Source organism: Sphaeramia orbicularis, chromosome 1 (genome assembly GCF_902148855.1).
Source record: "Sphaeramia orbicularis chromosome 1, fSphaOr1.1, whole genome shotgun sequence".
In the NCBI taxonomy this organism is placed as follows: domain Eukaryota; kingdom Metazoa; phylum Chordata; class Actinopteri; order Kurtiformes; family Apogonidae; genus Sphaeramia; species Sphaeramia orbicularis.
Window position 1 is genome coordinate 40,824,478 of NC_043957.1, and position 12,955 is coordinate 40,837,432.

The 12,955-nt window shown below is 41.2% G+C and overlaps 1 protein-coding gene across 2 annotated transcripts; it reads right to left on the bottom strand.

The window, feature by feature from the left end:
- Positions 1-590: 590 nt before the first annotated feature.
- On the bottom strand, positions 591-12,028 carry crmp1 (collapsin response mediator protein 1). Of its 2 annotated transcripts, none has more exons than XM_030147712.1 (14): positions 11,383-12,028; positions 9,568-9,656; positions 8,264-8,448; positions 8,006-8,170; positions 7,390-7,451; positions 7,181-7,261; positions 6,278-6,346; positions 6,052-6,172; positions 5,762-5,918; positions 4,235-4,376; positions 3,959-4,129; positions 2,990-3,169; positions 2,025-2,190; positions 591-1,909 (listed from the first exon to the last, which is right to left on the bottom strand). In XM_030147712.1, exons 1-14 carry the CDS (start codon positions 11,731-11,733, stop codon positions 1,818-1,820), a joined length of 2,031 nt encoding a protein of 676 aa, XP_030003572.1. In that variant the 5' UTR covers positions 11,734-12,028; the 3' UTR covers positions 591-1,817. The 2 variants fall into 2 exon arrangements, with proteins under 2 accessions (XP_030003572.1, XP_030003581.1); XM_030147721.1 differs by lacking the exon at positions 11,383-12,028 and adding an exon at positions 10,547-10,753.
- Positions 12,029-12,955: the final 927 nt, after the last annotated feature.

A 12,955-nucleotide genomic window follows, 5' to 3' on the forward strand; every position in this document is an offset into this window, starting at 1 on the left:
TGCAACCTTTTCAATTCATTTTAAATTCGATTCAGTTCCCTTGGCAGCTCTTTAATGATTTGCTGAATTGCGGCTATTAATAGATGCAACATAAGCTTTTACAAAGCCAACAACCTAGATTCAGTCCAGCTCCTGAAATATTTTCATTTCATACACACCATATAGGCTTTTCAAAGGGTGAATCTGTAATTAATCATGTATTTTCTTCTCATTTCTTCTTCCTCCACAACAGGTTTACTCACTCTTTCCTAAATAATTTCCCTTTTGGTTAACGCTTAGTGTGCATTAAGATATGTGTTTTGTCAAAAGTGAAGGTGATGTTTGTCTCACCTATTACAGTATATAAGCAATCTGCTAGACACAAAGCAACACTGAATTCTGATGAGTTAAAAGGCTTGGAATATGACTTCTTTTTATTTAATATTTACTTGTACAGGGACAAGTGAGCATTTATAGCCTAAGCACGTTGGCAGCACCTGTCTGTATATTGTATATCAGATATTAAGGTCACAGAAGTTACATTTTCCCCAGCAGTACATTGTTTCCAGAGTTATAACATCAGTCATTTTAAGTAAAGAGCCTCAGACAGCTTTAAGATCATTTTCGACAACAGTCAAGTCTTTTATTGATCTTTGTGGTTCCACTGGAGACACCAGACAATAGCAACAAAAACAAAGCTGCGTAAAAACATTAAATGTACTATTATCAAGAAAACACCCTGAACCAATTAAATAGAAAATAAAACTGCTGAAAAAGGTTGTTCGTATAGTTTCAAAAAGCAGTAGGTACTGACGTCATTTACAGCAGTGAGGTGAGCGTGTCATTGCAACAGAGATCTACTTCTGCATGAGTGATTGGCAGAAAACTATCACACACATCATAAATACTTCATTATGAAACTCTATCCGGCAGGTACAGCAATCTAGAAATTCATTTTGCAGATCAAAAGTTTTTGTTTTAGCTGCTCTACTTTATTTAGTTCACACTGATTATAGACATGTTTGCATATAGTACGTGGTGGTGCAGAGGAAGTTGCATTGCTTTTATTGAATTTCACAGTAATACTAAAATGAAACTATTTTAACCCTGGTGACAGTGGCTCTGTGCACAGTGTACATCATGTGCTCAAAGCAGACATTTACCAATATAAGAACAGAGTTGTGCTGTTGAATAATGTGCTTTGTTTACAATTTTGGTGTTCCTCCATTTTAACAGTGAACTGCAAGCAGTGTAACATCTAAAAACATGTCCATGCAAAATGTGTAACCCATCCACTTGAGCCACGTAGAAAACAAGTATTGCAAAAATACTGAAAATGAAAGGAAGGAGAAAAATGTTATTTCTTCATCTGTCCACAGGGTAGGTGGAAAGGAGCACCATGTCTGAGCAGACCCATACAGTAAGACGAAGGATGTGAGGAAGAAGAAGAAGAAGTCATGCTCATGGAAAAGGAGGTAACAGTACGACATAACACTGGATCACATGTGGGTGCTTGGAGGGGGGTCAAACACCAGATCTGTGTGTGTGAGAGAGAGAACGAGAGAGAGTGCCCCAATGGTGGGACTGTGAGTTTCTCATATAGTTGTAAATTACACGTCTTGTGTTGAAGGTTTAAGTGTGCTTCTCCTCAGTGACCATGGACTCAAGGCAAATTGATAAACTCATAATGATCTAAAAGAGCGTGTTACCATTGTACCAAAAAATACAAAGGTACTCATCCATACCTGTGTGCTCACACTCTCAGTCATACACATACACTCACACACACTAAAGAGGTGAAACCCCACAACAAACACACTTTGTGCACTGTCAAGTGTTCAACCAAGGCTGGTGATGTTGGAGCGACCACCAGGGGGTGCTACAATGCGGTGGCCAGACCGACGGGGGACATTGTCATCAATCTGTGCCCCTGTAAAAGAAACAAAAAAAAATGTATCTTATGCATTTAAAATATGTAGTAACCAATGTTTAGGCAGTAAAAAAAAAACAGTATTTGTTGAATTTAAATATGTTATTTCTGTTACCTGAAAGGCTGAAGTTGGACTGGTGGAGATTGCGTATAGGTGGTGGTTGGTGTGAAGTGGGTGAAGTTTTAGCTGATGGAGCTGGAGTAATATACTTGGGTGTAGGAGCAACATCATACACAGGGCCATCATATGACCCACGAGTAACACCCTGCTTGCTCTTCACCTGAGTAGAATGTAAAGAAAACATATTTATAGACCAGATATAAAGTCACAAAGACACAGCGCTGATTTGTTCATTTGTTTTGCACATTAAAATTCAGGTGCATCATTGCTAACAGCAGGCCGGGCTACAAAACACTAATGACAAATGTCATAATATGCTTTTGCATTGTGATAAATATTATTGCAATAAATATTTTTATTTTGCCTTTAGGATTAATTTTGTTTACATTTTAATCTATACTGACAAAATGTTTCATAGTTTTAATTTACATTGTTTTATATCCGATTATTTGATTCATTATAATTGTATTAAATGATCTGCCTCTGGAGTTCTGAATAACTTGACACGTTTTGAGTATAAATACTCATTTTGAATCATAAGTACTTGTCTGGTTTCTTCAGCTCTCCCTCTGGAAGAAAATGCTCTATTTCTTTTTATTTTATTTTTTTTTAGCTCAACTAATTAATCAGTCAAGTAATTTTTCACTTTTTTAGGAAAATGTGAGTTTAGACATTGTTTTCCATTTAATAATTCATGCCTATTAATATTACTGTTTAAATACCTTTTAAAGATTCAGACTGCATTTTTCATCTGGCAGAATGCACATGAAAATTAATGTCTGGCAGCTGGGAACTATTCCCCATAGCTTTGAGATCAGGTTTTAGAATATTTTATGGAGTTCAGAGAGAGTTAAGAAAAGCACTAGGTTTACTGCCCATGTAATATTAAACAAGTAAACATTTATTCTAATTTCATTTCCCCTACTGTTATAGATTCTTTTTTTTTCTGAGCACTGTACCTGGTTCCTGAACCGTATACGCTGGTAAGCATAATCTGGGAAAGGTTTGCGTGGAATGAATCGACCAGTGCCTTGCTGAGCCTGCAGCTTGCCTTCCTCATAAACCACCCGACCTTGACTCAAAACCAGCACCGGACCCCCGCGGCACTCCAGACCCTCAAAGATGTTGTATTCTGCGGCCTGTGTCGAAAGGGATAAGAATATGAGACAAAGAAAACGGTGAATTAGAATTAAGCAGGGGAACAAAGATGGGTTCTTTCATCTCCCCCTATGGTTTAAACACCGATTGCCTGTACTGTCTGCGCTCCCTGTGCAGCCTTAGTGAGCTTTGTATCGGATGGTTTAATAAATGCAGTAAAATGCAGCAGTTGAAGATGGGGGATGAATAAGTGAGAGGCTCGGGGCATACGCAAACAGCAGTAGTGCACGTTCAGGGGGATGGGTAAAGAGACGGAGGCTAAGAATGGGTGAGGGGTGAAGGGGGATTATAACCTAAAGCTGGCACCAGTCTGGATTAGGGTCTTTGAAAGTGGCAGAACAGAATGAATACATTAACCACTGTCTCATCTGCTCACTGTATTGTGTCACAATGAATTTTACATTTTGAGATATTCTCCTGGGTATAAATGTAAGCATTGTCTGTAGAAACTGCCAGTTCACCCACACTGTTGTACAGCTGAGTGGAATACCTTTCTTTTCACAAATTAGTAGTTTTTCATTGTCATTTTTAAAGGATTCTGAGTCATCTGTGCATTAAAGATTTTCAGTCAAATTCACAGTTTATGTGTGGCAGAAATCACAGAGATAGATGTCTCACATCATGAAGCAAAAACTACTCACAGGACTAGATATATTTCAAAGTAAACAGCCAACTTTTAGCCTTTTTTACCGCTTGCCATCTGTTTTTGCAGCACTTTCTTTGTGCTTTCACATCATCCCTCTGTCTGACTTTTTTTTTTTTGTTCTTACCGACTGCTGGAGTTTAGCAGTGATTGTTTTGATGCTGTCGGGGTCCCAAATAACAATATCAGCATCAGAGCCCACTGCTATCCGGCCCTTGCGTGGGTACAGATTGAAGATTTTGGCAGCGTTGGTAGATGTGACTGCCACAAACTGGTTCTCATCCATTTTCCCCATGGCCTGAGAGAAAAGAGTGGAAATTAGAGCTGGTAGAATAGTGGATAAAACACACAAACCTAGGGGCAAATGTTGCACCATCATACATTAACCATCTGCAGCACTTACCACTGCCTTATCCCAGACAAAACCCATTCTTTCTTCTACTCCATTGGTTCCCTCTGGTATCAGTGTGAAGTCATCTTTACCAATTGCTTTCTGGGATGTGCTGTACGCGCAATGAGCACTGCCCACCACCTGAAGGTCCCCACTGAATTGAAGGCAACAAAAATAAAATATCAAGCCCAAAACTTCAATTATGCAGTTCTTCAGCTTGAAGTATATTGTAGTAATTAAGTAATTAAATGTTATCAGCAATAGCTGTGGTGAATTATTACACAAGTTTCAGATATTCAAGAAACAAAAAGATTTAGGCCCTAAGATAATAATGATTTACGTAAAGATAGACAATTCAACTATTAGCCACCAGGTGTCGCTAAAGAGTATGTAAATTAAAGTACAAATCATCTGTTGGCCTGGAGCAAACAAACCAACCAGCTGAACCAGTCAGAGTGGTGCAACACAGCTGCAGTGCCAGTCTCTGAAGCCTTAACTAGATCACATTAGATACACTGCAATATCAGAAAACTAACAACACACAAACACTTACTTTCATCCATCATGTACAAGAAGCTAGATATGACTGACGAGGTGCCAACGTGATCTTAATTTGTGTTAATTAAAGTAGTAATACAATGATAGAGAGCTGTAGGACACAAAAGTGCTTATTATGGAAATAATGATATTTTTGCAATGTGAGGAAAAGCGCTGCTGTTTGTGTCATTGAAAAATAACCTAAAAATACATCCTGTCTCTTCAGCAGAAGCTCAAAGACAACAGCAGTATCACACCACTGGTATGACAGCATGGACCCGCCCTGAGAAGCAGAAGTTGCAGAGGAAGGGTGGAGGAGCAGAGAGGAGTAAGGAGGAGGAGGAGGAGGAGGAAAAGGAGGGAGGCACTTGGTAGCCAAGGCAACAGATGATGAAGGTTTGTAGTTCTTGTGCTATTTATGGAATTGGGGACAGTCAAAAGTGTACTGCAGGGTGCTGGTTTGGTAAACTTACTATTGGCTCTTTAATAATTATGAATTACCTCTTAACTTTTAATAATGCAATTTACTGCAGTTAAGATGGGTTCAAAATTATATTGCAGTCCATCTCGGTCATGTTTTATCACCCCTTTCTATGTCATGCTCATGCATATTATGAATGCCTATTCACACATGTAGCTGTAGTTTTCACATTGTGTTTCATGCTAGCATTAGAGAATGAATACCAAAGTCGTAGGGCAAACTGAGAATTAGAAACTAGCAGGTGTCTCCTTTTGTGTCATCTAGTCTATTAACATTTCTCCTTGGGCTGAGGTTACAGCTAAATTAAACACTTTGTCAGAGCTCCCCTGCATTAATATGGAAAAGTCTTTGCCCCTTCCAGTGTTTATGCAATATACATTACATACATCACAGACTTTGTCAGGTTTCTCAGAACGTTATTATCACACACTACAGAAACTGTTAAAAACTGACCTTGCATGAAAGGTCAGTTTTTAACTGGATTGTATATATTTAATAAATGAAGAAAGCCACAGTCATACCAGGCCAGAAGTGTGTGGAGATGATCAGGGGTTGTTGGGTCAGGACTCAGAGGTGGAGAAGTCACATAAGCAGCTGCTTTGGCCCAATTCTTGCTCCAATAGTGAGAGCCATCAGTGGCAAGACCAGCAGTGATTGGCTCCCCAAAAACTATGGAACCTGCATAAGAAGACAGTAGGGCAGAGATGGAAAGAAGTTACATGATCATCACATGAAAATACACTGTAGATACATTAAATGTACGAGACCCTGCTCATCAACAGTAAAAAAGCAAAAACAAATACAAACTGACCTTTTCTCCTGGCTTGGGTGATAGTGTCAGCTGCACTCTTACTCATCACCTTGCTAATGTAGACAGGACAGTTCACACGGTTACCAAGGGTGATAGCCCGAAACACCGCCTCAGCCTCCAGCTGCACAGAAAGGAACATTAACATTACACCCTGTACATGGATGGATGGATGGATGGATGGATGGATGGATGGATGGATGGATGGATGGATGGATGGACATATCACCTCTTCAGGCCGACTCAGAGGATGACCTTCAGGTCCAGTGATTCCCATCCCAAGGATTTTACTCTGTTCCTAAAAGGCATATTAGAACAACTGTAAATATACCATCAGCCTTAGCACCATATACCCATCACATCATATTTTTTTCATCCAACATTTTCATATTTTCTGCCTGATCTTTCATTCTATGCCTGTAAATTTAAATTTTCATGGACTGTCACACTATCAAAGAAAACAAAGTGTGCATTGTAGTTGGAAAACACCAATGCACTGTAAGGAGCCCTCAGCTGCTTCAGCTGCAATGGTTTTGACAGCCCTGTCTGGCAAAATTGGGATGTAAGCCATACCCCACACTGCTTTTTTCACTGTTTGTTCTCAGTGAGGAAGGCTTCAGATTCATCAAGCATCTTGTTATTTCCATTATAAATAGGTTAACAAGAATGTCATAATTTATTAGCGTGCTCATTATTGCTCATTACTCTCATTAATCTTCATATGCGTCATAGTTTTCCCCATAATTTTCCCTTTAATCAGGATCATCATCACCCAGCGACCACCACCTCTTTTCATCACTGCTGTCAGCATTATCAGCACTTCACCTTTACCATCATAATCACCATTACATCATCATCATTAATATAATCACAATCAAAGGGAACAGTGCCCTCAGATAAACCTATCATCTTCTGCAGCTGCAGCAGCAGCACCATTAATCCTCATCTTCTCACAGAGAACTTGGGAGATTGGTAATAAGAATATCTCTCACCTACAAGGAACTACTGTAGAAAGTAGAGCACAGTAAGGATTGAAGTTCCTCTACTATTTGCAAAGGAATCGTCGTGTTGTGTTGTGTTGTGTTTAGATGCCACAATGAGATAAGAATATTTGAGGTCAGGCAGTACTTACCTGAGCAATCAGATCTCCATTTTCAGCATGAACTAGGGCTACAGCACCCAGCTGCTTCAAGAAGGACAAAGCCTCGTACAGCTGAAATATTGAATGAACAACAGATAATGAAAAATAAATCAAAGATTAAAGAGAAATTACAAAACATCACAAAGGGACATAAGATCACTTTAACACTTATTTTTACAAATAGTAATGATAAGAAATACCTGAGAATCTGTCATCTGGTACACATCTTTATAAGCCATGTACACCTGAAAGGAGTTGATTCCTAAAAATAGTGGAAAGCATCAAATCCAGTTAGTAACGATAGGAGACTAATAGAGTACATAGAACATAAGAGCATAACAAAAAATAATTCTACACATAATGCAAGACATGAAAGTCACAGTCCAGCACAAACGTCAAGGTGCACAAAGCAAAATTGTATCTACAATCTCATCTGCTGTGCAAAGCATACTATAACTTGTGTGTTCGTAGCATATGCAAAAAGGAATTACAACAACTTTTTAAAAGGAAATTTGAGCATGTGAGTATGTCAATGTCTGTACTGTTTTGTAGCTACCCCAAAAGTAAAGCGATTTGTTACTTAGAACAGATTACAAGCAAATTTTATACACAGCCACCATGACAACACTGTCATGAAAACAAAGGGATTCAACTGGGCCTCCACTGTAAGAGGATTCAACACTGGGCCAAATTGTTTCTAAATCTGTCCCTCATGTTTTCTAACTTGGGTCCAAAAAAAGGGATGAAGGCAGAACTTAAACAAGAATTACACCAATTACCACAGTTCTATACTATTGTAACTCCCAACTGTTGTACCTTTCTCCTGCACCAGCAGCTCTAACTCATCTTTTACGGTCTCGTTCCACTGGGGGATGTCGACATGTAGGGAGTAATCACAGCAAGCTTTCTTATCTGCAGCCTCCTGCCATCTCTCAAAAGCCTCCAGCAGGCTTTCACCTGGCTGTGGCGTTACATGGTCGACTGACAGAAAGAAAAGAACACAGGTTAAGATGTACAGATTATGATCAGCATTCAGCATATATCTACTGCATGCACCTAGGTATCACCACTCACTGATCATAGTGGTGCCCCCACTAAGTGCAGCCTTGGTACCCTGGAAGAAATCATCAACAGGCTGTGTGCCCAGGAAGGGCTTCATCAGGCAGGTGTTGACATCTATCCCACCTGGTATCACCATGCCACCATTAGCCTCGATCACCTTGACTCCTCCAGGAACAACCAGATTCTCCCCCACCTGCCTACCAAGGATGATACAGATATTAAGACAGATGCATGGATGGAAGAAGGGTAAAAAGAAGCCACAAATATGTGGATATGATGTGGAAAAAATCAGAGCAGTGATAAGATGGAAAACAGCAGAAAAGGAGCACAGAAGCAAAATTATTTAGTGCATGTACAGCTCTGGAAAAAAATAAGAAACCACTGCAAAATTATCACTTTCTCTGATTTTACCATTTATAGGTATGTGTCTGAGTGCAATGAACATTTTTGTTTTATCCTCAAAACAACCGACAACAATTCTCCCAAATTCCAAATAAAAATAGTTATGTAGAGCATGTATTTGCAGAACACGACATATGGTCAAAATAACCAAAAGATGCAGTGTTTTCAGATCTCAAGTAATGCAAAGAAAACAAGTTCATATTCATTTCTGAACAACACAATACTAATGTTGTAACTTGGGAAAAGTTCAGACATCAATATTTGGTGGAATAACCCTGATTTTCAATGACAGCTTTCATGTGTCTTGGCTCTCCACTATTGCTGTTGGATGACTTTATGCAGCTCCTGGCAGAGAAATTAAAGAAGCTCATCAATGTTGGATGGCTTGTGACCATCCATGTTCCTTTTGATTATATTCCAGAAGTTTTCAAAGTGGGTTCAGGTCTGGAGATTGTGCTGGCCATGACAGGGTCTTCATCTGGTAGTCTGTCATCCATACCTTTATTGACCTAGCTGAGGCCAGGAGCATTGTCCTGATAGAAGAACCAGTCCTCAGAGTTTGGGAACATTGTCAGAGCAGAAGTCAAATAGTTTTCAGTTGTTATTTTTTGATTCCAATTACTTTTGAAGTACTAATAGCACTGTTTATTGTCCTATTGCAAGAAGATAGTGATGGCCACAGTAGTGGTTTTTATACTTCTCCTTCTTAAATAAGACATGGATCAGGTGTTTATTAAGTAGAATAAGGTGTGCTTGTGTTAGAATACAACAGACACAGGAATGGAATGGCTGTCATACATGCACACATGATGATTTCTGAGGACATTGCAGTGGTCTCAGTTTTTTCCAGAGGTGTATATATGTTTATAATACTACAGTTCTGGGATCATTTGCAGCATATTGTATATACACACTTGATGAGGCCTTCTTCAATGTAGACGTCTGCAAAGAAAGACTGGTCATCATTCACTACCCGTCCACCTTTGATCAACAGCTGTTCACTCTGTAGGACATAGATACAGTGGTATAGGGGGAGAGAAAAGAGGAGAGGAGGGGTTGAATTAAGGCCTGGCATTTTGACATATTATACAATCTGTTATGTAATGGACAGTTTTATTGCAAGATTGTCACATGCAATGGATGAAGGAGGAAAAAAAATGCACAAAGACACAACCGGTGCAGTCTAAATCTAAGTGTCTTCGAAGATGAATAGTATCAGAACAATGTGATACTATAAACAGCAGTGAGAAAGCATGTTTATGACCATCCAGTTTGTCCACATCCTCTTCGACCATAGATGCCTGTCTCCATGGCAACCATTGATCACCCATGGTTTGAGATGAAGGCAGATGACAGCTCCTCTACATTTTCAGTATATATAGAAGATAAGGTTGCTTGCAAAATGTGAGATAGCGTTCTTTTAATGTCTACCCTTTCAAATTAATAGCTACATCCCTTTATTGATTATGTGATTTGTTTGGCACTTAATATTGCTCTGAAAAGACAGAGAGGGTTTTCTGCAGAGTGCATGCCTATCTGAAGAGGATGCATTTAGACACAAATCCAGTCCCACGCCTCTGTGTTGTTTTATGAAGCTATTGTTTCTTTTGACTCCTGGTTCGATCGTCACGTCAGTCGAGATAATCTCTTTGACAAGCGGCGAGGCGAGATTACACAACACTGTCCAGCCCTGAGAGGGAGTATGCGCTCAATTTGGCACACAGACACAGCCTGGAGAATTGTCACCTCCATGTCTTGGGTTTGCTGTTTCACTCAGGAGAAACTGTAGAAGGGCCTTACGCTCTTTGCTTCCACACTAAGAATTTAATCCCCTCTGCAAACGGCATTGACAGGGATTTGCGGACAAGCGGCTGACCAGGCCGGGTCTCTTACCGTCGGATGGGGGATGCTGTTCTTCCCCTGGAAACTGGTCCCTGACATGCTGACTCCTTCGCTCTATACCCCCGGGGAGGTCAACTCAGAAGCGGCTTGTGGTGACACCGGCGCCCTGCGATGCGCTTTCAACCCCCTTTGTCTCACTCGATGCGTGTAGGTTTTTGTTTCCGTGTGTATACGAAGGGGAAAGCGATGAATCCACCGCCGTACGGTTGCGTCGGGAGGCGTGACGCGCGCGCTGAGAAAAAAAAAACCAGGTGACGATTCTGTGCGTGCGCGCGCGTGCGTAACAGGGAGAGTCTGTCCGGCGGCGTTCACGGCACGAAGGGAGAAGGCACGAGCGCCCCCACGAAACACACACACATACACACACACACATAGCTCACGTGAGACTTCAAAACAATACATTGATGCTACGTGTCGCTGTCCAATTCAGCACCACCGAGGATGAAAAAAGGAATATGGTCTCCATATGCACAGGTCTACAAGTTTGTGGATAGTTTTACAGCAGTGTGGATATAAATCAAAATGGACAAACTGCAATGCACCACATATTTTCATCACATATGCAGACTGTTTGTCTGTGAATAAGAACACCCGTGGGGCATATAAAACAATAGGATGACAATTTGATCTGTAATAATAAAGCGCATATTTTAATTTAAGTGTTTTTAATCATCAACCCTGAGTAGATTATTTATTTACACTTACAGACGATTAAATAGGCGCATATTTTTTGTTTGATCTGTCACAAATAAATGCTAAAATCAGTCCGGAATGTCATCTTTAGGGCCTTCACATCTATCACAAACCAAGCAGCCACACATTCCTACCTCTCCATTTGCACTTGGCCTAGCCGATGAGTATCTGACTTCAATCTCTTGGTGACCATCATCCGTCTCCCCAGGGGAGTTGGTCAGTGACCCCTCCCGGGCGTTGCTGGACGTCTTGCCGATTTGCTCACCGGTATCCAAGACCCTCTCCTGACTTCCACTCCTCGGGGTGCGGCTCCCCTTTCTTCCCACCGCGTAGTTATCGAAGTCTATGGTCTTGCTCTCAAACGCCCCCTCCACGGAGCTGAACATGCCGTAGGATTTCCGCTGGTTCGGCCCGGTGGTGATCGGCCCGGCCAGGTAAACCGGCAGCTCATCCTCCCGATTCCACTGCCTTCTGCAGTCCGACATAGTGGCTTCCACGGGAGACGGAGATTTCCCCCAAACTGAAGCGACGGAGACAGTCTCGACTGTTTTACGTCTAACCGGGTCACGGACAGTCCCGCCTCTCAGGCAAGCGCTCCCATTCGACTGTGAACCGTGAAAAGCATCTCTCCGGGCAACTTAAGAAGCCCTCCTCACCGCGCACACACACGCAAAGTGAAACGATGCAGTGCTCTAGTTTTGATGCGAAAAATATTAGATCTGCAAGAGCATCATTGACCACGTGGAACACATAAATAGACAGCAAATCAGTTTTCCATTCTCCTCCCTTTAAAGTGGGATCTGTGCGTGCTGAGGGGGTCACACCACCAGGGGATTAAATCAGTCTTTAACCCACATCTGGAGGGATAGACAGCTCAGATAATATAACAGAGGGGGGTGGTCTATTGCATGACTTCATCTACACTAGGTATGCACTGGTGTATTAGTTAACCTCTCTGAACCAGTCTGCAGCAGGTGCTTTTATCTCCACCTAAGAGGAACCAGTGACCTGCATGCTCATGGGAAGATTCTGATGTGTGCCGACAGTGACCTGAAATCTTAAGTAGACACTAGGGGAGACCGCCGTTCTGGTGGTCCATAGGGATGCTGGGAAAAGAACAGAGAAAGAGAGAGCGCGCGAGAGAAACCGTGCGGGCGCAGTGTTTTCAGGACTTGAGCAGGTGGACAGCTCCCAGTGGAAAAATGCACTGAAAATGAAGCAATGGTCCACCCGGTGCCAATGCAGGCCCACGTGCATTTCACATGTTACTGTGCTTTTCTTCAAATTACATCCAAATCGTGTATTAGACAAACACACACTTGGAATTTGATCTGATTGTTACCTTTTGGGTAATATCTCCATCTAATCCACGTGCTTCTCAAATGCATCCTCACATTTATTATTCTCAGTCCTTCTGCAGGCCAGTGCCATATGGGGAAAGCAGACTCCATTAAGGACAGGGGGTTGTAGCTTTTGGTACCCCAAGCTGATAATCTACTTAAATGGTGCGAATTCTGACATATATAGCCTTCACTGAAATATGTGTAAAACTTGCCTCTCTCCACGCCCCATGGTCATATGTTTATATTTTCCTTCTGATGTTACAGTGAACTGTTATTAAACGTGCACAGTGGTGTTGGAAACATATGGTTAAGTGATGTTTTAAAAAAAAAATCCCTTGACAAAACAGCCCTCACAGATTTAGAG